Source organism: Aotus nancymaae, unplaced genomic scaffold (genome assembly GCF_030222135.1).
Source record: "Aotus nancymaae isolate 86718 unplaced genomic scaffold, 86718_ANA_hifiasm-v0.15.2.pri h1tg000049l, whole genome shotgun sequence".
Taxonomy (NCBI): domain Eukaryota; kingdom Metazoa; phylum Chordata; class Mammalia; order Primates; family Aotidae; genus Aotus; species Aotus nancymaae.
In genome coordinates, this window is record NW_026988463.1 from 13,944,364 (window position 1) to 13,970,585 (window position 26,222).

At 49.5% G+C, this 26,222-nt stretch overlaps 1 protein-coding gene across 2 annotated transcripts in view; it reads right to left on the reverse strand.

The window, feature by feature from the left end:
• The window catches only part of SNX29 (sorting nexin 29), a 596,058-nt gene that overhangs the window by 36,125 nt on the left and 533,711 nt on the right, over positions 1 to 26,222 (reverse strand). For both annotated transcript variants that reach the window (XM_064362489.1, XM_064362490.1), the window contains one exon: positions 12,970 to 13,109. In XM_064362489.1, the coding sequence (XP_064218559.1) occupies positions 12,970 to 13,109 (140 nt within the window). The remainder of the gene's footprint in view (positions 1 to 12,969; positions 13,110 to 26,222) is intronic.

Sequence of the window (26,222 nt, forward strand, 5' to 3'; positions counted from 1 at the left end):
GCAACGGGGCATCAGCCAATGTGACATGCTGAGAGCTTGGATGGCACCTGTGTGGGTGGGCTTTCCCTGTTTATGTTTCCTGCCTTACAAACCCAGGCTGGCCCGCTGGTCCTGGGAGGAGGATGGAAGATCTATGCCTCCTTCCATTTCACAGCCCAGTTTTTCCATTCTTCCCAGTCAAGGCCATCCTGCATCCACAGCCAGCCACTGATCACCAGACACAGATGCCAGCTCAGCCAGCATGAGCTAAGCCCCCTAGCCCATCACCTGATGCATAAGCAATATGTTATTCTCACATACCACCAGTATCATGCATGTTTGTTATACAGCAATGACACTGCAGGAGATAACTGATAACCAAACCGAGTAACCATTCTGTTATCGCTCCCAGACATCATTTTAAAAGTGCAAGGGGAGACCAGGCGCAGTGACTCACACCTGTAATTCCAGCACTTTGAGAGGCTGAAGCGGGAGGACTGCCTGAGGTCAGGAGTTTGGGACTAGCCTAGCCAACATAGCGAAACCCCATCTCTACTAAAAATACAAAAATTAGCCAGGCGTGGTGGTGCGTGCCTGTAATCCCAGCTGAGGCAGGAGAATCGCCTGAAGCCAGACAGGTAGGTTGCATACCACTGCCCTCCAGCCTGGGTGACAGAGTGAGACTCTGTCTCAAAAATAAATAAATAAAAATAAAAAGTACAAGGGGAAATGCAGAAAGCTGTGAATTTGCTTGACCCACTGAGAAGAAAGCTGTCCCCAAGATCAATTATACTGTGGCAGGACAGGACGATTTTGGTCTATAAATGGCAGTCAGTTTCTTGTATGCTATGGACACATCACTCTGATATAGGAGATATTTTATTACTTGTTTTTTAAAGCAAATCCCACATAGGATGGAGGTCATTGTGCCAAAAATACCTAATCTGCTTCCCTTATTCCAAAGTGAAGTTTCAGATGTTCCAATGTTTAAAAATAAAAGACATGAAGTAGGGCAAGCAATTGTAATAATATCTAAGCTGCCAACTCAAATCATTTTGGGACTGAAGTGAGAGTTTGAACAGAGAAGTAAAAAATACAGTCAAAATACCTTCCCTTTGAGAAGCTCCTAGTAGGTAATATTTCTTTTAATCCTCCCAACAAGGCTGTGAGATCTCTGCCAGTATCTCTATTTTATAGATAGGGATGCTGAGGCAGAGGTCAAGTTCACAAGGCCCCTACATAGCTAAGCTGGAATTTGAGCCCAGGTCTGTTTTGTTCAAATTCTTGCTCTTTCTGTCATGTACCAAGCTGCTGATGAGCTCCTGTAAGAAATTACTTACAGAGCTTTGGCTTAGCCACTGTACTGAAATCTGACCATGTACCACACTAACCACTTTACTGCAGTGAAAAGAAGATCCATTATTTTGGGTGTTCCTGGCACTTGCAGTCTGGTCTCTCGGCTCAGCAGCTGAGGGCCTGACCAGCGGATGGCATCTTTATGCTAACAAGATCCTACAGTCCCAGCCTCCGAGATCGAGCTGACCAACAGCTGGAAGGAGAGCGAGTGACCATGGGTGGAGATAGGAGAAATCTACATTATCTCCTAAACATGCTCAACGAATGTGCTTGCTGTGTGCTCCTCCAGCCCCCCATGATCTGAACACATCTTTTTTTTTGAGACAAGGTCTCACTCTTGTCACCCAGGCTGGAATGCAGTGGTACGATCTTGGCTTGCTGCAACCTCCACCTCCCAGGCTCAAGCGATTCTCTTGCCTCAGCCTCTTGAGTAGCTGGGATTACAGGTGTGCACTGCCGCCATGTCCGGCTAATTTTTGTAGTGTAAATAAAGATGGGGTTTCACCATGTTGGCGAGGCCGGTCTGAAACTCTGACCTCAACTGATCTGCCTGCCTTGGCTTCCCAAAGTGCTGAGATTACAGGCATGAGCCACTGCGCCCAGCCCCCTGAACACCTCTTAATACCAGCTCTGCCCTCCATCTAAGGAACCCAGAAATTACCTGTGTACACTCCTGCTAGCAACAAAAGTGAACCCTGCTGCAGCCACAGCTAAACTAGTTAGTGCTTACACTGTGCAGGGTGTGCGCTCTTCAACCTTCCAAGGTAGGGGCTATAATTAGTCCCATTTGACAGAGTGGAAAACAGAGGCACAAAGTCCCTAAAGGTTCTAATCCCAGATCATTTATATAGTAAATGGCACTGCCTCGAGTCAAAACCAGGCCTGCACAGCTGCTGCCCTCCTCCTCACCGATGAGGCCATTCTGCCTGTACCTTTAATGTGAAAGTCATAAACAAGCCTCACCCCCAACCCAGACAGTATGGCTTGTTTGCTACTGCATTAGTAATTTCTCAATCTGCCTTCCCAGAACAAGCTAGTGAGAAAAACATCCTCAACTCTGTCACAGCAAGTTCTCATGTGTAAAAAAGAAAAAGAAAAACACGAAATCCTCTTCTTACTCAGCAAGCCGTGACCTGCTTTATCTTCTGAGTGACACTTGCTAAGCCAGCAGATTGAGCACTCATGGACGAGTGATGGGGCCAAAGCTGCGCTTTGTTCACCCTTCTCTCTGGTCCAGGTAAAACATCCTGGGTGTGTTAGATGAAAGAAGACAAGGGGCTCGGTTCATGGGCAAACAAGCAGGGAATGGTGTTGAACAGGTATCAAAGACCCGTTTTCTCAGCTGGGGCCAAAGCTCTCAGAAGTTCCTTAACTCTTCCTAGCTCCACTTTGTAGCCCTTTCTGCAATTACCTCAAAGAAGGGGCGATGGGTAGCACCTTGGACAGTACCAATAGACCTCCCGTGGCCTGTGTAAGCAGGGCTTACACAGTGGCTGCAGCCTCTACTCTGAGGGCCTCCAGAGGAGACACACAGTAGTGGAAGGTGAGTGTGACCAAGCCTGGCTTCATTTCCTAGGGGCACAGAGGACCCACAGTTAAAATGCAGGACCTGGAAAGCCCCAGCCCCGAAGATATTTAGGAGTGCTCTTTAAGTGCTTCATTTTGGTGTGACAGTGACAAAGGGTAGAGACTTGCCAATCGTGCACACCCAGCTCATACTCCCCACACCGCCATGTCCCAGCTGTGAGACTGTGGCTTGGCCACTTCACTCTGTGAGGCTCAGTTTCCTTGTCTGGAAAAAAGGGACCGTAACACCAACCTCAAAGAAAGGATGTGCAAACTTAATTAATGAAAAGCCGGCCAGGTGCAGTGGCTCACACCTGTAATCCCAGCACTCTGGGAGGCCGAGGTTGGCAAACCACTTGAGGACAGGAGTTCAAGACCAGCCTGGCTAATATGGTGAAATCCCATCTCTACTAAAAATGCAAGAATTTGCTGGGCATGGTGGCACGCACCTGCAAACCCAGCTACTTGGGAGGCTGAGGCACGAAAATCACTTGAGCCCGGGAGGCAGAGGTTGCAGTGAGCCAAGATTGCACCACTGCACTGCAGCCTGAGTGACAGAGCCGACTCTGTCTCAAAAAATAAAGAAATGAAAAACTCTTGGCCTAATACCTGGACCCTGGCAGCTGCTAAATACACCTTGGTTTCTCCTCCCTCTGTCTTTCTTGACTGTTGAGTCCCAGGGCTTTGTAGCTGGTTTCACAAGACCCAGCGAGCCAGCTTCTCAGGACAGGTCTGGGCTTCTCAACCTTGGCATTACTGACGTTTGGGTCAGATAACTGCTGTGCAGGGAGGAGGCTGTGCTGTGAGGGGTAGGATGCTCAGCACATCCCTCGCCTCTACCCCCTAGATGCTGGTAGCACTGTCCCCTATGGTTGGGACAACCAAAAATGTCTGCATTCACTGCCAGCTGACCTTGGAACTGGAGAGTAAGGCAAAATTTCCTCTAGTTAAAAACCAGAGGGACAGAGGCACAAGGAAACGCACTTGGGTTTAGTAGGGCAGGGGGCAGTGAGTGACAGGGGAGTGGCAACACCAAGAGAAGCACAATCAAAGGTCCTCCGACAGCGCTCTGCAGGAACTCCTTCAGGTGAGTTTCACCCATGAACAGAATTTTGCTTTTTGAATTTAATAGGTGAGAATACCAGACTTTCTTTTCAACCCTACTAACCTGTGACCAATTCCCTTGAATAGACACAACTGTCCTCCAAAGACCCACTTTTCTTGGTGAACTGCTAAAAGCCAAACAGACAAACAAAAAAACTCAAAACCAAAAACCTAACCCTTCATAATCACTGGCTGTGTTCTTTCTACAGGTAACCAAGCGCAGCTGCTGGCTACACAGAGAGGACAAGAAGCAAAAGGAGCTGCCATAGAGACGGTGTGAGAAACGCAGGACACCTCCCCGAAGAGCAGGGCATTTGGCTGTGTAGACAGGCCCTCTTTTTGGACACGTCTTCCACATGGAGTAAGAGGACAGGTGTGCAGACAGTGCTTGGGCACTGAGTGGACATCACTTGCCCAGGGATTAATCCAATGGACCCATTTGTCATGGAGCCCAAACTCTTACGAGGACCTCAGTCAGAACTGCAGGGGCCGCTCTGCCCTGAGGCCTGGTGTCGGAGCTGTCCTGCTCAGCACCTTGTCATCATGATCCCCTGGGGTCGGGTGGGATGCCCTGCTGCCCTCACCCTGCACTGCTTCACGTGTTAAACACATTTATGCACCGAAGTCCCCTTTTGCCCTGGAAGGCTTCCGAGGTACAGTGGACCCCATGCAGCTCACAGATGTATTAAATAAAGGAGTTTCCAACCAACTTAAACATCAAGAGTTTATATCAAGATGTGCATTTCTGCCACCTCTTGAGAAGGTCAAGGATTTCTGTCCGGCTAGCCGCCGTCCTATATAATGGGAATCAACTGGGTGAGGATTGGCTGATCCCTTTAGATGGGGCCTATGAGCTGCACTCCACACCACTCCCTGCTGACAATTCAATGGCTTAATTCGCTTATGTGATATTCCCGGACCTACAGGCACCTGAGTTTGCCATGGCATCCCACTCGACAGAGGTAAATTCGGGGTGCCTGTTGATGCTAGAAGATCACAGAACCAAGGCCCCAGTTTGGGGTGTCAGTCCCTGTAGTGAGGTGTCTCCTCCCTCCAAATAATACACCTGGTTGATAATAACAAGGCTAAGAAAGTAAGAAATGAGGACAGCTGGCCGCAGTGGCCAACAGGCGCTGCTCTCAGATGTCACAGGTCTGTCTGGGAGCCCCTTTGCGGGGGATGGGGGGTGCCACATTAGCATGTCACCTCCTGTTGGTGTGCAAATGTGCATCAACACATCAGAAAAGGGGCCTAAGATTCCATGAGCCCAAACGGCCTCTTAGCCTCTGAGCTATCCCAGGACCCACAAACAGTGACTAGGGCTACGTTTCCAGGCTGCAGATTCTGCAAAGTGCTCCATATCAGAATAAGCTGGAAAACACCAGCGAAGTGTCCTCCATGGCCTCAGATGGCTGCCCGTTCCAGAATCCAGTTCGTTCAGAGAGAGGCCCTGCCTGGCAAAGGCGGCCGCATTTCTAAGCAGAGCTGTCGAGTTGAACCTGCCCCTCCCAGAGGTGTGATGTGGGCTGTGGCTTGCAAAGGCACCATCGCTTCCCCTTGCTGCCCTTGATGACTTGTTGGTGGCACTCTCCCCATAGAGGAGGGGCACAGGGATGCCACCACAGCTGCGCTGCGCCACCTGCTCCCTGGGTCCGCAGCCAACTCGGCAATGGTGGAGGACAGCCTGCTATTCTTAACACTCTAGGGCTAGGTGTTGATTCTACAGCTCTCTTCTGCAGGGGAAGGCTTCCCTGGGAGACACTAGCTCCCCTCACTAGGCTCTCTTAGGCTTTCCTGCCTCCCCTGCCCTCTGCCCCGGGGGCTCCAGGCCCCTTCCTTGTCCCTAGCTTCCATCCGAGGCCAACACCTCTTCCTGCCCTCTCTTTCCCTGGGCACCTGACCCGATCTCATAACCTCTGTGATCCCCCATATGTCAGCTAATTCCATGTTTTATATCGGGAAATCGTATCCCAAAGAGTATTTCCAAATTCCTGAGAGAGACTGGGATTTGAGATGATGAAGTCAGAATTCCTGAGTTCTCAGGAATTCTCCAAATCATAAGTTATTCTTAAACTATTACTAACATCCTTTCCATGATTTCCTCATTATCATAGAAATCTAAAAGTATTTGCTTAATAATACTGAGTTTGGTAGGATTTGCAACAAATGACAGCCTAGAATGAATATCCAAACGCTGGAAAACACCAGGGAATGCTGTTGGGTGCTGCTGAAAGAATCACACATGTGCATCTCCTAGCGAGGCTCATGGCACTAGAGTCTGGTGTCCAGAATGCCAATTTAAGGACTTGCTGTGCTTCCAAAACTTGTTACTTCTTGGAATACCACTCACAGCAAGTATACAGTTTGCATAAACATATTAGTATTTATTTGCAGAATGATTCATTGTTTGCAGGAGACAGGGCCAGGAACACACAGTTGGAACGTGGCATCAACGCAAGGCAATCCTGACTAATGAGATCGTGACCACGTCTCCCCCACGTGCTCCTGTCTTGGTTCCTGCAAACAGCAACCCAGACTTCCAGCTCCGTGTGGTGACAACTCCTGCTCTTGCCTCTGCTTTGTTGCTGTGGACTCCTCCAAGCCATGACTGCTACACCTTAATTGTCAGCAGGACGATTATAATACATTTCTCTGAACTCTTGGCTGGGAGGTCATACATTTCTTGCAACTTGAGATGGCAGAAAACATACATTTCCTGAGGCAGGTCTGGGAGAAACTGACACCTAAAGCCAGCTCAGAGGTGGCCATTCTAGGAGACATTCACTCTGCTTTCTCCTGGATCTAAGCCTGCCTTCAGGATGCAGAGAGACCAGTTTCTGACCTCAATGCTTCTTTTTCATCTCATCTGTTCCCAAACAGGTTTCCCCTCCTTGTCCCCTTGACCTCCCTGCACCCAGATATTCGGCATTGAAAATGTGGCATCTTCTGCTACTCCCCTTCCATCGCCCCAGCTGGCAGCCTAGTCACCTACTCGAGTCTCACCGTCCTCATCCCAGAGGGTGGTAATGCCACTGCTGTCCCCTTGCCATGAGGACCAGGGAGCATGAGGACCTGATGGAGTGGGGCCCCACGTCCCCTCTTGGTAGGGCCTTCCAAACCCAGGTCCCCCTTTCCTCTTGGCCGTCTGGTCAGGCCCTCCCCACCTTCTGTCTGAAACATCATAAGGACACCCCAGCCCATCACCCAGTCCATCCACTACCCAATGCTGGTGTGCTCTTCGGAAAGCACAGCCTTGAGCTCATGCACCTGCAAGGGCTCCAGCCCCAAGAGACCAAGACCTCCGCCCTAGGTCCCAGCATGCTCTGTCCATAGGGCCAGCCGCCCTGTTCTCCAGCCACAGGGGATGACTTGGGGCTCCCTGCTCTTGCAGCTGTTCTGCATGCCTGGAAAGAATGGCTTCCCCTTTGATCCAGATCAAACCCTGAATATCAAATTGGTATTAGAGGGTGGGCTTTAGTGATGTCGGGTGAAATTTAAAATGCACACACCCTCTAAGCCAGAATGGCTTCTAGACATCAAGCCTGTAGATCTACCTGCCAAAATGGGTATCCATTAAAATGTTTCACACCACTGTCTGTGGGAGAAAAATCTGGAAACCTCTTAACTGTTCAAGTAGAGCAACGGTGAAATAAATTATACAATACCCATTACAGTGGATACTATTAGCTTTTAAAAGGACTGAGAGAGTTTTATTAAATTAAGAAAGGCAGCTGGGTGCGGTAGCTCACGCCAGTAACCCCAACACTATGGGAGGTCGAAGCAGGTAGATCACCTGAGGTCAGGAGTTTGAGACAAGCTTCGCCAGGGAGAAACCCTGTCTCTACTAAAAATACAGAAATTAGCAGGCGTGGTGGCAGGCGCTTGTAATCCCAGCTACTCGGGAGCCTGAGGCAGGAGAATCGCTTGAACCCAGAAGACAGAGGGTGTAGTAAGCGGAGATTGCGACAATGCACTCCAGCCAGGGCGACAAGAGTGAAACTCTGTCTCAAAAAAAAAAAAAAAAAAAAAAAAAAAAAGGCAAACTGTAGAACAGTGAAGTCTGTATTTGACTTATGTAAGTATTGATGATTTCTATTACATAAGAGACTTCACAGTGATTGCGGGAATAGGTGTGAATGGTGGGCCTCATCTTCTTTCTTTCTGTAGTGTTTTAGGGTTTTTTCCACACTAGAAGTTCATCACTTCCCCTAACATATCTGCTCCCCGCAATCTCCGTCCCTGAGGCTCCCTTTCTGTTGGTAGGAGCAGTTACACACATATGGTGCTTTCCGTGTGTGACGTGGTGTTCTAAAAGCTTCTAAAGACCACTTTCTTCTTAAGTGGCAGAGCCAAAGACTATTACCGATTCCAAAATCAACACCATACATTCCATGTGGCTCCTAGGGGGTCTCAAATTCACCTGCCTTAGAGGGCCAGGTGGCTGACAGAAGTCAGCAGAGCAGGTCAAGGGGGAAAGCAAGAGGCAGTGGTTGGAATGGTGCCAAACTGCGACATGCTCACCCATGGAAAGTCACACACACGGACATTGTATTTTAACACACGCCTAACCAGGAGGCCCGCAGGTCTGAGCTCTCTTGCACAGCATCACCACTCCTTCCTGGCAACTGGGCAATGCTTCTATGAGACTGGAAGGTTCTGGCCAGTCCACAAAGCAAGGGAAGTCAAAAGCTGCTACTTCCTGTTAGCAGTGACTTGCAAAACAGAAGGTCTCAGCTTAGGTTCAAGTGGCCCCTGGCAGGGCACAGGTCAGGACATGGCATCACTGAGCTAAATGTAACCTGCTCACTGGGAGAACACGGCAGCTCACATTTCAGCAAAAAAAAAGGATCTATTTCACAACTCTAAGAGAAAATGCAGCAGCAAATGGGGGTGGGGGCGGGGGTGTGGGAAACTGAGACCGGGTTTTCTACTGAAAATCCAGTTGGGAATTTGTGCTGTGACCTACATTACTCTGCCACCTTCCAGCCCCCTAACTTCCTCTCTCCTCAAAGAGCAGCAGAACATAATTTATTTCCCAAAGTTAAATTACTCTGCAGAAAAACATTTTAATAATGTGCTAAATGACAGTACAGCAAATTGCTGAAACTGTCACTGATTTGTGGTCCAGTTCCACTGAGCCAGTCCAAGCCTCCCTCCATGAATGGCACCTCACATCTCCCTGGGTATCTCTGCCATCTGTCAAGTGTCACGTCTCGGTAACCACCCTTTCCCCAAATGTCAGACGACGGACACAACACGGGGCTTCCAAAAGATGTACGTGTGGGGAGGCTGGCACTCATCTGACTCTGGTCCCCACCTGGGCCACACTGATACACAGAGTTCAAAATAGAAAAGAAATGCCCCACTTCCCACCGGCCTACTTTCCAATTCAGAGCTGGCATTAGCAAGGGAGGCAATGGGAGGCAGAGACTGGGAGGAAAAACTCAACCTGCCGATTCTTCAACTCTTACATTTGTGCAGATGGCAGATTACTTAGAAGTCATGATGCCCCTACAGAACACAGTGAAATATGGACATGTAAAATGGAATTAAAAAATGGAAGCATGTATGTGAAAGCAGGTCCTGTCTAAATGTAATACTGGACTAAAAGTTTGAAGTAATATTTGTGAGGAAAAACACAAGCAATTTCTACCCACTGGGTTTTATCTTTCCTGCCCACCTTCTCAGCTCCCAAATCAGAATGAGACCACCATTCCTAAAATTAATCAGATGCCCCATTCATAGAACACGCAGGACCGTAGTGTGTAAGCCAAATGCATCATGGTAATGTGGTGTGTCCACAAATTCAAATGGAGGAGCTGTGCGAGCAGCAGGGAAGAGCCAGGACTGCAAACTCCAGAGCCAGGTGGTAATGCTGGCGAGTGATCCACCCAAGTGTATGACATAACAAGGGCAAGAGCATGGTAGGGGAGGCTGGCTCAGTGCCCGGGAGACAACAGGAATCGGGAGCTTGGTGGACATGGGGCACCCAAGTTGGGGAGAGTTGGGGAATGGGGCTCTGACCAATTCTTCTGATTTTTCAAGAGAAGTTAGGCTAGGCGTGGTGGCTCACACCTGTAATCGCATCACTTTGGGAGGCCAGGGTGGGTGGATCACCTGAGGTCAGGAGTTTGAGACCAGCCTGACCAAAGTGGCGAAACCCCGTCTCAACTAAAAAAACCACAAAACTTAGCTTAGCATGGTGGCACGTGCCAGTAATCCCTGCTACTCAGAGGGTGAGGTGGGAGAATCGCTTGAACCCAGGACATAAGAGGTTGCAGTGAGCCAAGATTATGCCACTGCACTCCAGCCTGGGCAGCAGAGTGAGACCCTGTCTCAGAAGAAAGAAGCTTGACATCTGGATTTTTAAATCTGACACCTTCTAATTTTTTGATGTTGGCAAGTACTTCATTAAGAAAAATAACAAAACAAAACCCCACTATACTGGCTAAATAAGACAAGTTGGAGAATCAGGCTCAGTCTGTAGGCTGAAGGCTTCCCACCTATACCCCTAAAACATGGGCTATGGTGCCAAACACCCTAGGATCGCCATTTGCTGGGTGGGGACCCTGGATCAGCCAGGTCACCCCTCTGAGCCTCACTTTCCACAGCACTATGAAATAGATTTATTTAATTACATTGTAATTATGAAGTATCATAAACCTTGAGAGGTTGTCAGTTTGATGGCAACTTTGTAAGACTCTACCTAATAAAATGGAGCTACGGGGCCCACCTCATTGGCTCTCCAGAAGATGAGATGAGATGGATGCTGTGAAATGCGAGGCTGGCACCCACAGGAAAGTGGGGGCCCTCTCTTTAATGAACAATCCAGTGACATTCAGTAACTCAAATGGACTTATCACATCCAAAATCAACATCTGAAAGAACCAAGGAGAAAATGTCAAGATTTATAAGAATTACGCTTTGGAGGTTTATTTCCTTAGCCAGGGGATTTTTGTTTTGCTTTGTTTTAACCAGAAATCTCTCAGGCTCAGCTTTCCAGCTGAGACAGAAGTCTCGCTGCTTTCTGTGGGCTGCACATGAAGAAAGGACATGATCCCATGGAGATTCACCAGCTCCAGCAAGGTTTGGTTGCAGCTCATCCATCATTACCCAGAATGAAACAAGCTGCACAGTCCAACCTGTAATCCCATCCTACTCAAAAAGGAAGAAGAAGAAGGGGGCAGTGTGATTTGGAACAGTGAGGAAAGCCAAAGAGCTTTTAGTCAAAGAGCTGTTTAATTTCACCTGGGGTCTAGACCAACACGTAGTCAAAATTCCAGCGTCAACACTGTGTCATTTGCCACAGTCTCCCACTGAAATTCTTGTTTTTTTAAAGTCTATAAATTGGACCTTGTGTTCTGTGTGCTAATTAGGCACAAAAGGTTTCTCTCTCAGTGCTTACTGATGGCAACCAGCAGGGCTGAGATTCACATCACACTGAGAGGCTCCCATTAACGTGCAGTTTTTACAATTTGGCAGATGAATGTTTGGGAAACACTGGACTGGAGATGCCTGTGCTGCTGGAGCCAGGCAGGGGGTGGAGGTGGTGGGGAGGGGACATCAACTTGCAGACAGGGCAGAGCCTCCTGCTCACACTCTCAGCATCAGCAGCATCTTAGGAGCAACTTGCTAACTCCGTTTTCACCAGGGAATTCAGCCGATGCGTGGTGACTTGACGAGAGGCTAATTCCCCATGCACTCCGGACCAGGGGGCTGTCTCTAAGAGAATGAGAACTCCTCGTATGAACTATCATGGCCATTTCCAAATACTGAGATCAAGGCCCTGGCATCACAAATAAAAGGAGAATAGGAAAATACAGTGCTCTAGATACTGTCTTCTATTTGGGATCAAAAGATACCTGTTATCACAGGCAGCACAAAATGATGATGTCTTCTCACAGAAACCCCCGAACAATTAGAAAATCTAAGCGACCATCTTGGAGACAATTTGAAAAGACCTAGGCTGGGAAGAGGGGCAGCTGCTGATGTCTATCTGGATGGTAACGCGGGGCACACCCCATAGACAGAAGCACACCCCATAGAAGCCGACTCCCAAAGGTGCACCCCACAGAGAGGGGCAGAAATCAGCCCTCTGTATGGAACCCAGCATCAGAACAACCATTAAAGAGCTACAGTGACGAGAAACTCTTATTTTATCCCAGCAAATCACACCGACCCAGACCAGTGCTTCTGGAATGATGAGTCCCAATCCCATTGGTCTTCTCTATCTGTGTCTGCCACCACGTTCAGCTAATTTTGGCATGCCTGGCTAATTTATGTATTTTTAGTAAACATGGGATTTCACCATGTCGGTCAGGCTGTCTTGAACTCCTGACCTCAGGTGATCCACCTGTCTCAGCCTCCCAAAGTGCTGGGATTACAGATGTGAGCCACCATGCCTGGCCTGAAGCATAATGATTTTCTAAGTGTATAATATGTAAACTCTTTTTTTTTTTTTTTTTAACTTTTACAAGAGAGAAGAAGGCAAGGAATTTAGACCTATTAAAATTAATGTTCATTTTTAAGTAATACTCATATAAAGATAATCTAAGTTAATACTGGTAGGAGTCTGGGAGAACTTTTCCTTGGGTTCATCACCCAAGCTTGAGAAACACTGCCAAAATTTGTGTTAGTTTTGGAGTATCTATGGGCTGCACAGAAAATGAATCTTTCCTTGATCGAAACGTGTGAAAGTGTAAAATCACAAAGCCCTGAGTTTATCTGTGAGCCCCAAATCAACAATGCTCATTTGCAGGCCTGCTCTCTTCCCATCTCTTTAGAAGCTCCAAAGCCTGAGGTCTGGCCTCCATCTCGGCACCTGAAACAGCCCCCTGGAGTTCACCTGGGTCCCCTGGCGATCAGGGCATCACGGAGAACCGCTGTGCTCCCCGGCCTTCCAGAGAGACCAAGAAAGAAGCGCTGGCAGGGCTGGCGGCGCGTGCCCGCGGGAGCAGTACTTACACGAAGAAGGGCATCAGCTGGATGAGAGTCTCTTTCTTGGGGCTGGCGGCAAATTCGGGGACCATCTGGATGACTTTGTTCATGACGCTACGCAGGTAATTCTGGAGCTGCTTTCTGCGTTCCTCAACAAACTTGGCATCCTGAGGAAACAAAACACATCTTCGCTCAGGTATGTGTTCCTCATCTGGTCAGGAACAACCCCATACAACAGGCGAGCATCCATCAGCGCCATCCAGACAGCCAACATTTATTGAGTCACTGCCTTGCACAAATGGTCCCTAAGCCCTGACATGTATTATCACATGTAATAACAAGAAAGATGCTCATGGTATTATTATTATTACGTGGAGGAAAAGCAGGTCCAAGACCTACAGCTGGTGTGTTCCCATTCAAATGGGATGGTTATTTAAGGGGCAGCAAAATGTGCCAAATGTGGTGCTGGGGGCCAGGGGAAGAACAATGAATACCAACTGTCACTGCTATGGCCTTGATGGAGTTCACAGGCCAGAGAGGAGACACAAATAAATCCAGTGACCACACAGGTCAGCAAGTAATTATTAATCACACTGAATACCACTCCAGAGCATGGGCTTAATTTTGGCCTCGGGGGAGTTTCTCAAAATACAAATCAATTGCCACTGATTAAGAAAGATATTTTATTAACATTTCTGTATTTTCTTGACAAACTAGGACGAATGGTAGCATGGTCCCACCCACAGGGTCACACCGGGCTGGGCTGGGCTGTGCAGTGTGGCCCCAGAAGGAAGGCACAGGTACCCAGGTCTGAGCAGTTTCCACCACTCAGTGAGCAGGGGCTCTGTGCTCTGGAAGCCCCTCACTCATCCTGCAGACCCCAAGCCACCCCACCCCTGTGTCTGCTTGGTGTTTGTAGACAGAGCCAGCTTGCTAGGTGTGCAACCCATGCTGTCACACAGTCCACACTGGGACTGCGTGGTGATCTGCTGCCCACCTGGAGATTCTCATTGATTTGGAACCAGGGGCTCCACACTGCACATTGGCATGGGCCCCATATATTCCATAGCCAGTCCTGCTCTATGCATCTGTGCTAATAGCTCCTGACTTATAACAAAGACACCCTGGGCAGTGAGTGTGGGCGCCAGGAAAGGTTGTCTCTGAGAAGGTGATGCTCCTTCTGGACTGAAGACCAAACAGGGTGAAGAAACAAAGAGCTGAAAGAGGGCAGTGGAGGAAAGGCATCCTTCCAACCTCACAGAACACGAGGAGGAATGTGCTATGAAAACGGCATGTAACCAACAAGGAACTGCAGTCTGCAGCGGGCCTCAGTACCTCGCCCAGGAGGCCCCGTAGATTGGGTGGGGCACTCGTCTCTGCTCTTCCTGTGCAGGGACAAAGCGGCCCAAGGCAGGGGCTGTTACAATCTGTTGAACCTAGGAAATCCGCCTAGCACCACGTGCCCTGGTCTCTGATGAACAGCTCCCACATGCCAGGTGCGGTGGCTCATGCCTGTAATCCCAACACCTTAGGAGGCTGAGGCAAGAAGATCGCTTGAGCCCAGGAGTTTGAGATCAGCCTGGGTAACACAAGGCCCAATCTCTACAAAAAAACTGAAAAAAAGTAGCTGGGCGTGGTGGTGTGTACCTGTAGTCCCAGCCACGTGGGTGGCTGTGGCTGGAGGATTGCTTAAGCCTAAGAGGTAGAGTGCACAGTGAGCTATGATCACACCACCGCATTCCAGCCTGGGAGACAGTTAGATTCTGACTGTATTAGTCCATTCTCACATTGCTATAAAGAACTACCTGAGAATGGGCAAATTTTATTTTATTTTATTTTTTGAGATGGAGTCTTGCTCTGTTGCCCAGGCTGGAGTACAGTGGTGCAATCTCGGCTTACTGCAACCTCCGCCTCCCCGGTTCAAACGATTCTCCTGCCTCCGCCTCCTAAGTAGCTGGGCCTTCAGGCACATGCCACCATGCCCAGCTAATTTTTGTATTTTTAGTAGAGATGGGGTTTCATCACATTGGTCAGGATGGTCTCGATCTCCTGACCTCGTGATCTGCCCACCTCAGCCTCCCAAAGCGCTGGGATTACAGGTGTGAGCCACTGCGCCCGGTCAAGACTGGGCAATTTATGAAGAAAAGAGGTTTCCCTGGCTCACGGTTTCACTAGGGTTGTACAGGAAACGTGGTGGGGAAGGCCTCCGAAACTTACAATTATGGTGGAAGGCAAAGGTGAAGCAGGCACATCTTACATGGCTGGAGCAGGTGGAAGAGAGTGAAGGGGAGGTGCCACATGCTTTTAAACAGCCAGACCTCATGAGAACTCACTCACTGTCACGAGAAAAGCAAGGGGGACATCTACCCCATGATCCAATCACCTCCCACCAGACCCCTCCTCCAACACTGCTGATCACAATTCCACAGGAGATTTGAACAGGGACACAAATCCAAACTGTATCATGACTCTAAAATAAATAAATAAATAATCAATCAAAATCAGAATAAAAAGACTTCCCACAAAGCCTTGTCAAGGCCCTGAGCATGACAAGAAGGTTCTTTCTTCAGGGGCGCCTCTGAGCCAGGGTTGGCAGATTTAGCAAATGAGAATACGAGACATCCAGTGAAATTTGAACTTCAAATAAACAATGAATAATGTTTCAGCAAAAAGTATGTTCTGTACAAGGAAACCTTCCCATGTGGTATTTGGGATACGCTTAAACTACAAAATTATTGGTGGTTATCTGAACTTCCAATTTCACTGGGCATCCTTATATTTTCTCTGGCAAGCCTCTTGTGAGCATGAGGTGGGAGATGGAACCATAAAGCATTTGTGCCAGCAGGGGCCCCTCAGAGCCACTCTCAAGTCCCAACAAGGCCTTCTTGTCCAAAGCCACCTCCGATGAGCAGCCTCAGTGGGGGACCTTCCTCCAGAGGGGTGGCAGTTCTCAAAAACTGTCGAGAGCCACACCAAGGTCACCATCAGTCCAGGCTGGTGGCTAAAATCTCACAGCCTGGCAGGAGGTGGGCTATGTGTGAACTAGAGAAGACATTTGGACAAGGTTGTCCCAGGGTTCTCCAACCCAAGCTGGAGCCTCTGCTCACCCAGTCTAAATGCTGGTTCTGCTCCTTGGTCTCCAAGTTTCAACCCGTCATTAAGCAATGAGATGCTTTTCCTTGGCAAGGTGGTTAAGATGCTAGGTTAGTGCCCAGTGGAGCTCATGAAGCCTGGTTTTTAATCTGCACAAGAAACCCTAAAGGCAGCTTGAGAGACTCTGCTGCAGGAAGACAAGAAAGGAGCTAATCAGCCCTGCAAGAACTTGTGAAGATTTTTCTTTTTTTGGAAGGGAAATGCTCAGAACACTCTAAAACAACGAGGAGAGATCAGAGATGGTTCCCTCATGCTGTGTGTGGGGTGCTGCTACAGAGCCCAAGGCAGGTGACCCTCCAACCACAAAATGAAGGTCAGAGGATTCCATCCAAGAGTCTAATCTGCCATCACCGCTTGACTAGTTCCTCCTCTCACCTGGGTCCCAGAGGCACCTAGAGGAATCCCAAATCCCTTCCAAGTGCTCACTTCTCAAACAGCTGCTCCCTGGAAACCTAAGCCAGGTTCTGCTCTAGGAACATCCAATGTGGCAGCAATTGGAATTAAAAATACATATATCTGATTTTATTTCAATAAGTTTCGGGGGTACCGGTAATTTCTAGTTACACGAGCGAGTTTTTTTGTTTGTTTGTTTTTGAGATGAACTCTCACTCTGTCGCCCAGGCTGGAGTGCAGTGGCATAATCTCAGCTCACTGTAATCTCTGCCTCTCAGGTTCCAGCAATCCTCCCACCTCAGCCTCCCAAGTTACTGGGATTACAGGCACACACGTCACCGCGCCCAACTAATTTCTGTATTTTTAGTAGTGTGACTGGTCTCAAACTCCTGACTTCAAGTGATCACCCACCTTGGCCTCCCAAAGCATTGGGATTACAAGTGTGAGCCAGCACACCTGGCCTCGAATGAGTTCTCTAGTGGTGAATTTTGAAACTTGAGGGCACCCTTCACCTGAGCAGTGTGCACTGTACTCAAATATATGGTCTTTTATCCCTCACTCCATCCCAGCTTCCCCCTACCTGAGTCCCCAAAGTCCATTATACCACTCTGTATGTAATTGCATACCCACAGCTTAGCTCCCACTTATAAGTGAGAACATACGGTATTTGGTGTTCCATTCCCGAGTTACTTCACTTAGAATAATGGCCTTCAGCTCCATCCAAGTTGCTGCAAAAGACATGATTTCCTTCCTTATAATGGCTGAGTAGTATTCCATGGTGTATATAAACCACATTTTCTTTGTTTTGTCACCCAGGCTGGAGTGCAATGGTGCAATCTCGGATTGCTGCAACCTCCGCCTCCCAGGTTCAAGTGATTCTCCTGCCTCAGCCTCCCAAGTACCTGGGATTACACGCGTGCGCCAGCATGCCTGGCTAACTTTTGTATTTTTTGTAGTGATGAAGTTTCACCATGTTGGCCACGCTGTTCTCGAATTCCTGATCTCAGGTGATCCACCTGCCTCGGCCTCCCAAAGTGCTGGGATTTCAGGTGTGAGCCACCGTGCCTGGCCTATAAACCACATTTTCTTTATCCATTGACATCTGTGACATCTTCACTCATGCTCCATTCTCAGAGCTTTCCCTGCCCTGTGTCCTTACAGCACATCCAAGGCTGGTTGCTGAATTTCAGAAAGGTGGGGAAGTTGCACTAAGGGTCAAGACCAGGAGGTGGCTGAGCAGGGCCTTCCATCAGGCAGCAGGGACAGCCTTCCCCAATACAGAAGACAACTTACAACCTTCAGAAGAAAAACCCATGGGTTCCTCTACAGCAGGCTTCCCCAAAGCAGGGTTCAGTTCTTTGAAATTCTACTTCCAGGTTGGCTTTAGCAGAAGCCATTTACTGTGGGAAGAGGAGGAAGCCTGGCCCCTGGGTGCAGGGGCAGGCGGGGCTGCCTCACTCATCCTCTGCCCCTGACTTTCCCTCAGGTCTCACTCTGACCCTAGCGGTACATACACCATGGCCTGAATCACAGCATAGGACTCGGTAGAATGTGATCTGAGGAGTGTGGAAGAGTCTAGAACAATTCATGGAAGGCTATATTCTTGCCTGTGACTGGGTTTTTTCTTACTTTTTATTGTAAATTTTTTTTTTTTCTTTGAGACAGAGTGTCGCTCTATCACCCAGGCTGGAATGCAGTGATGGGAATTCCAGGTTTAAGAGATTCTCCTGCCTCAGCCTCCCGAGTAGCTGGGATTACAGGCACCTGCCACCATACCTGGCTAATTTTTGTATTTTTAGTAGAGAAAGGGTTTCACCATGTTGGCCAGGCTGGTCTTGAACTCCGGACCTCAGGTGATCCACCCACCTTGGCTTCCCAAAGTGCTGGGATCACAGGCATGAGCCACAGCATCTGGCTGAACAATTTTAAATATGGCAAAAAGCAGAGCAAATTTTAATGAATCCCTACAATACTTTCTCCAAAAACTCTTTAACTCTTTCCCATATTTGTGTCATCATTTTTACCGTCTTGCTAAGGTGTCTGAAGGTAAATTAGAGTCATGATATTTTACTACTAAATACTTCAGCATGTATTTCTGAAAAATTAACAACATTTTCCCATTTAACCACAATGACATAATCACCTCTAACAAAATTAATGATATCTTGTTGGTGTTATCTAAGACCTCGCCGATGTTGAAACGAAATGTACCTGCTGCTTCTGGAATTTTACAAGAGGAGTTACAGTACACCGCTTTATCTATCAGTTCTTTAATAGGCTGAATTCAACACTGTTCAGATTGGATTCCCCTGGTCATATGGGTTCTGACATTTTGGAGAACACGGTGCCACCGTTTTTACCATAAGCTGCTCACAGAGGTCCACAGACTAAATGGGACCCACAGGTATGTTTTGTATGGCCTGAGCAATGTTTTGAAACATTAAAACCAAGAGATTTCTCGGTAAAACTCAGATTTCTGGCTTCCTTTTAAATAATGAGCAGCCTTGCCAGTGGGTAGGGGCTAAGCCAGGAGTGCCTCAGTAGCGGGCCACATAACTCTGTCACTCTGCCCAGCCTGCTCCCCTGCCTGGCAGCCTCTGTGGGCCCGGGCATTTGCAAGCCCTGATTTATACCCCTTGCACAGGCAGTACGATCAGCCGAGGCCCTAGAAATGCATCCCAGAGGCTATACCGCATCTACGTCACATCACAAGGTGTCACTCCCTGGGGCTGTCAGAGACCTGCAGTACCATTTACCGGCTCTGTGGGAACGCATCTAAATCCCCTGGAATCTCAGTTTCTCATCGGCAAGATGGCGATGGGGTAGCGCTTACCCCACTGGTGATAACCCAGGCTCAGCACCTGGTAGCCAGCATGGCCCGCCAGGCCTGTGACAGGTGCTGATGACCCATGGATGTTTAGCTGGGATCCTTTTCCTCGAGAAGTTTAAACATGCAAGAGCGGGTGGGGACAGGCTGGGGCAAGTGCTGCGAGATAACCCTCATGTGCTCAGGGAAGCTCGCAGGGAGGAGTGTCCATGTTTGCAGGAGGGCTGGAGAGAGCGTTTCACTCTGGAGAAGCAGCCTCTGAAGCTGGTGCTTTAGCTGGCTCCTGGAGGAAAGGTGTGTGGCCATTGCGTGGTCAAGGTGGTACCCTCAGGGTGGGGGAAGGGCACACCAAGTGGAAGGAACAGCAAATGCACAGAAGAAACCCCAGGCAGAAAGAGCTTGGCCTGCTGGAACAGGAGAGGGCAGCCCCTGTGGCTGGGTTTAGTGGTTCCAGAGGTGTAAGACTGCAGTGTCAGCAGCAATAAACCAAGCAGAGCCATGTAGACCAGAGAAAAAAGCCAGAGAGAGGTAGGAGGTCGATGATCTGATAAACACTGAGAAGGAATGCTTGGAGGACAGTAGGGTATAGGCAGCTTAGGCAGAGAGAGCTTTCAAACTTCTATCATGACGCTCTGCTACTGGAATTCTTCAATGGCTCCCACGCACTCTGTCCACCTCCCAGCATGCACAACTAAACTCCTAGTGTGGCTCATGGGAATCTCTCGATCTGACCTCAGCATGCCTTGCCAACCTCCCTACATGTCACCTTCTCCCCAACGCCTCCCACCCCCACCCTCACCAACACCATAATATGTCAGCAGCCCAGTTTATTCTCATGTTCAGCACACAGTCTCCTGATGTCTCCCGTCTCTATCTGGGATGTCCCCCTGTCCCGGAAGGCCTTGCCATTGCAATCTTTGCTCCTGTGCCACCACCTCCGAGAGACCTCTCGGGACATGCCAGTGGCGGTCACCCAGGCCCTCTCTGATCCAGTCCTCATTCTCCTTTCTTCAAAGCACTCGTTACTTCCCGGGATGGTCTCATTCCTTCACTGCAGGCCTCTTGCTCCCCCGCCTCCCTTGCTAGACCAACCATCTGCCTGGTTCATCCCTTTACCTCCGGAGCCTAACACAGTGCCTGGAGATCACAAGAAGTTCCATACACATTTTCTGAAAGAATAAATAGTTGTTGGGGATAAAACCAGGGGAGGCAAGGCAGGCCGCGGGGAGAATGACCTGGAGGGTGTTGCCAAAGTCCAGAGAGAGATAACAAAGACACCTGGTGGCAGAGTGGACAGACTGGCCCAGAAGCCAGCTCTCTGGTTCCAAAGAGAGCTGGACACTAGGGAGTGAAGATGGGGAACTAGGCCTTCAGAGGCCCCGTCTGTCACATGGGGTTCCCAGGAAGAGATGGGGTAATCCAGGAAAGGCCCTGACACTCTGAGGAGTGTCCAGGTCTTAAAGGGCCACGAGGGATCTATGAGTTTTCTGCTTGGGCTTCTGGAGCCGTAGCCAAAATTCAGATGAGAAGCCACACAGCTGGAGGCAGGCCCAGAGCAGAACCTGCCAGACTCCCCTGGGGGCTGCCTAATGAGTCCTCGCTGCCTGTGGCTTGGCTGCCACTCTGTGCAGCATCCCTATCGTAACACCATCGTCAACTATGCCTGAGAGCTATTCACAGACGGCACTGGGAGTTAGTGCTCGCTTTCAAAAAGAACACTCAGGATAACTTTAATAAAGAGTATTTTTCTTCCTTCCAGAAAAGGTTAATTTTATTTTGAGCTTCAGGAAGATAAAGATATCATCAAATGAAGAATACCTATTTTTAAAACGATGGAATGCTGTGAACAAGACAAGACTCCTGGAATTAATGCTCAGGTCCCGCCCCCTGCATATCCCAGAATTTTAGCGCATCTTTGCAATGTGGGTCCCGCTCCCCAAAGGGCCCTTCCCCAGGAGCCGCACTTCATGTGAGCTACAGGACAGAGGTGATTCTGCATTTCCAAAGTTCTTTTTCTTTTTATCAAGGAACATCAAGGTGTTTTGTAAAATAAAAAGGTCTGGTCTATGGGGACTAGCAGGCAGCTCAGCCCCTTAAGAGATATCTGCTTCAGAGTCAGCTGATCTTATAATTCGCCACTGACTAGAGCATTCTAGAATGTGGACTAGACTACCAAGGACTGCAGCCACAAGGCCTCCTAGCTATGAGATTCCATCCTACACTTTTTTTTTTTTAAACAGGGTATCTTGCTGTTGCCAAGACTGAAGTGCAGTGGTACAATCAGGGCTCACTGCAGCCCTGACCTCCTGGGCTTAAGCAATCCTCCTGCCTCAGCCTCCAGAGTAGCTGGGACTACAGGTGCACACATCAAGTCTGGCTAATTTTTAAAGTTTTTGTAGAGATGGGGTCTCACTATGTTGCCCAGGCTGGTTTTAAACTCCTGGACTTAAGTGATCCTTCCTCCTCAGCCTCCTAGAGTGCTGGGATCACAGGTGTAAGCTACTACGCCTGGTCTCGCACCCATTCTGATGAGACTGGCTCACCAACCCCATTTCTTCTTTCTGGGAACAAAGACAGACTGGGCTTCCCAGCATGCCTTGCAGTTAGACGGGAGGCACAAGCTGACTTATGGTTAATGTAAGGTAAGGGGAGTTGGGGCAGGCCACATCCAGGCCTAGCCAAAAAATGGAAATCCCCTGCAGTCCTCCCCTCCCCCACTTCCCTTTCCCCTTTCTCTGGGAGCGTGGAGCCCACATGTGGAGAAAGGAGGAGGCGCCTGATCTGCAGTGAACCATGACCTGAATGAGAAGTTAACTCATGGTGCGCCATCAAGTTACAGATTTACGCCCACACTGGTTACCGGCACTCATGTTAGTTGTGCTGGCTCCTGCATGGCTAACTCAGTGACTATCTGCCACATGCCTGCGTATGGTATAGGTGCTGTGCCTTGAAGGAATGTACACTGGCAAACAGATGGGGCTCCTGCCCTCCGGAGCTTAGATCCAGTAGAACCAACAAGCAGATACATGAATACACCATGATGAGTGCTGGAACAGAGATGGACTTGGCTTGGGTGGCTAGGACAGCAAAGCACCCGGGAGGAGATGACTTTGGAGGTGAGACCTGAAGATTCAGACGAGGCAATGCAGGAAGCAGAGAAGCCAGCCAGGACGCTGCTGCAGACATTCAGGCAGGAGATGCTGGCGGCCGGGGGAGGCAAGGAGAAGCGAATGGGTTTGAGTTCTATTTCAGAGCTTACTGATCTATTTCAGGGGTGACTTGCTGATGGGCTGCAATCATTCACTCATTCAGCTATCCAGTCACATATATTCATTTGTGGATTCATTCAGCATGCATTCTTTGGGGGCCTACTGTGAGCCAGGCACTTCCAATAAAAAGATAAATGAGACCTGTGGATACTGCCTTTGTGGAACTGACAGTCAGTTGAAAAACACATGCAAACAAATCATTACAAAACAGTGTGGAAAAGCCATACACACACCTGATGAAGGGCTACACAAGGTCTTCCATGGGGGACTATGGGGGAGCATGGGGTGAGGGTGCCTGATCTGAATGGGGATCAGGGAGCCCTCCCAGAGGACTGTGTGGCATAATAACAACCATTGTCATTACTGGTAGCAGCAGCAGGAGGAGCCATTACTAGGAACATTTTTGGAGCACTTCCTCTGCCAGGCACTGGGCTAGGCACACCTATGCTTATGCATCATTTCCTTCCTTCTCAGCAGCCCATCGAGAGAGGGGCTCCCTCCTTCCCTCCCTTCTTTCTCTTTTCTTCTCTCTTCTCTTCCCCTCTTTTTCTCTCTTTCTTTCCTGTGAGAAAGAATTTCACTCTGTTGCCCAGGATGGAGTACAGTAGCACAATCTCAGCTCACTGTAACCTCCACCTCCGTGGCTCAAGTGATTCTCCTGCCTCAGCCTCCCGAGTAGTGGGGATTACAGGCATATCACACCATGCCCGGTTAATCTTTCCACTTTCACTAGAGACAGGGTTTCACCATGTTGGCCAGGCTGGTCTCAAACACCTGTCCTCAAGTAACCCGCCCACCTTGGCTTCCCAAAGTGCTGGGATTACAGGCAAGAGCCACTGCTCCTGGCCAAGAAAGGGGTTTCTTCATGTTCCCAATTCAGAAGAAGGAAGTTGAGACTGAGAGGTGCCCAGGTACACAACTCCCTAGGGGAGGGGTGCAGACAAAATTGGCCCCAAGAGGCCTGATTCCTTAGCCGGTGCCCTTATATCCACTTTGCTCTACAACAGTGGGAGAGAAAGGTGGCTCCAGGGTAGGGAGGAGCCTGAATATACCAAAGACGGTAGCTTAGGGGGACCACAAGACTCAGGAGCAGAGGAGGGGGAGCTGGGGCAGCCCTGGGAAGCCACACGGGAGAATCTGGACGCTACCCAAGGAGTGACAAGCATTTTAAGCCAGAGAGTGAGAATCAGCTATTCCTTCTATAAGATTGAAACAGCTCTGATGCTTCAGTTTTAAAAAGCCACTCTGTTTGATCCCTGGAGCATCGAAAACCTGCCTTTCTTCTTTGAAGCGTTAGCCAGCTGGGAGGTGTGGATGCAGCTCATCTAAACCGCAGGCCCAATCCTGCCATCCTGGGATGCAGGGAACGAGCTACCATCCAGGGCAAATCCATGCCAACCTGTGAACTCTGCTTTATAAAAGGGGGACACCTGGGCTCCCAGCACCCAGGCCCGAGCAGGTGTTTCTGGGGAGCTCATTACGCAGCTGCTAACTGGGAAGCTGACGAGAGAAATTCCTGTTATTGTCACTTTAAAAACTCTCGACAGAGACATCTGAGAGCAACAAATAGTCGGGCATGATGGGCCCTCCTAGCGGTGGCGTCCCAGACATCGCGGAGCTCCTTTTACCAGCTGCTGACTGGGTGCTTGTAGCAAAGTGTCACGAAGGAGCCTCACCTGATTAACTTGGGGAAAATAATGTAACTGCAAACTTAGAAGAGGAAACTGTTCCAATCCTTACATTGGTACTTGGCCTCAGATATTCATGAGGAAGGTCCCGAGGCACCCATCTGGGCCAGCCAGCAGGGCAAGGGCTTGGCGGAGAGACTGGAACAGGCCTGCAGCCTGTTCACCAGGCCTTTCTCTAGGTGATCACTGTCTGAAATGTATCAGGCATGGATGAAATAGGGGAGGGATGAGGGCTTTATTTGAAGGTTTTTTACAAGGGCAGGGAGGGGAAAGAGAGAGCAGAGGAAGGCAGGGCAGGCAAGAGGGGAGGAGAGGAAGGAAGAGAAGTGAGTAGGGTTGCGGGAAGGGAGAGAAGGGGAGGGGAGAGAGGGCAGAGGAATGCTGAGGAGAAGAGGGCAGAGCAGTTCAGGGCAGGGCAGGCAGGGGAAGGGAGAGAAGGGGACAGGAGGGCAGGAGAGAGGAGGTCAGGGGAGGGGAGAAGAGGGCAGGAGAGGAGAGCTGGGGAGGCAGTACTGGGAAGGGGAGGGAAGAAGACAAAGCAGGGCAGAGGAAAGGCAGGCACGGTAGGGCAGGGCAAGGAAGAGGGAGGAAAGGTATGGGAGGGAGAGGAGGGGAGGTCACAGGAAGGGAGGAAGAGGGAGGGCAGGGTCAGAGAAGAGGGGAGAGGAGACAACTGAGGAGGGGGCACACATGACAGGATGCATGTCAAAGGCACCCTTGGGGGGACTCCCCTCCCCTAAGCCTCTGCAGACACACTGCCTTGGTGGCCAGGGCCACCGCCCCTCTGTGGGGATGAAAGGAGCAAGTCCCTGTTGACTCTTTCACCCTGGCAACTCTACTCTGCCACCACTTACCAAGAAAGTACTTTGGTGATGGACTGGGAAGGTGGGAGGAGGAGAAGAAACTGGCCTAGCCCTGCAGAGGCCATGAAGCTCTCGATCCCTGCTCCCTGGACATTTGAGTCCACGGGATCTGATTCAGTTCTTCATCTAAGCAAACATCTCTTTGACTTCCCCTCTGTGTCAGGCTCTGTTAGAAGAGGTGAACTTGTTGTCCCCGAAGGCACCATGGTTGTCCCTGAAGGTCTATGGTTCATACATGCACTCCAGAATCCATCAGGCACCCGTGGTAGAGAGAATCCATCAACCACCTGCACGTCCTTGGGGTGCCTGCCTCCCTCGAGTATTGCTTGTGAGTCCCACAGATGAGAGGGGCCAGCCAAGTGAAGAAGCAATGGAAAACTTCAAAGTGACCCCATGGGAGGTGGAAGGATCACTTGAGCATTGGAAGTCAAGACTGCAGTGAGCTGAGATCCTGCCACTGCACTCCAGCCTGGGCAAGCAACAGAGTGAGACCCTGTCTCAACAAGAAAAAAAAGTATCTATCTATCTATATTCCCTGGGTGTTCCGTGATGGACATAACAGTGACGCAGAGAGTCAAGTTCCCTGCACAGTACTCAAGGGCCCTCACCATCCAGCTCCCACCTGCCTCTCCAGCCACACCCTCTCACTTGGCATGGCTCCACCCCCTGGACACTTTCATAACACCAAGGAGATGTTCACACCCCAGACTTCATCTTCAGGGTCCAACGTAAATGCTTCCCTACATCCCCTGGGGGAGAGCTGGTTGCTGCCTGTACCATGAAGCCAGACCCCACTGCAGTTTGGCCTCTTCTGTTGAGACATCCTGACTCTCTCCCATCTGCTGCAAGGCCCTCCTCCTCATCGCTGTGTCCATCTTCAGTACCAGCACAAGGCACACACTCCTTAGTGAACGGTCACAGCTACTGTGAACCCAGTTGCTCCTAAGTGACGCAGCCACTTCCTCTGCCCTGCCCAACACTGTCTGGTGATTTCCTGCCCCACCTAGAACAAACTCCCAAGTTCTCAAGTCCCATAAATGGCTGTGGGAGAGCCTGAGGCTTTGAGCTTTTCAGATCTTACTCTAAA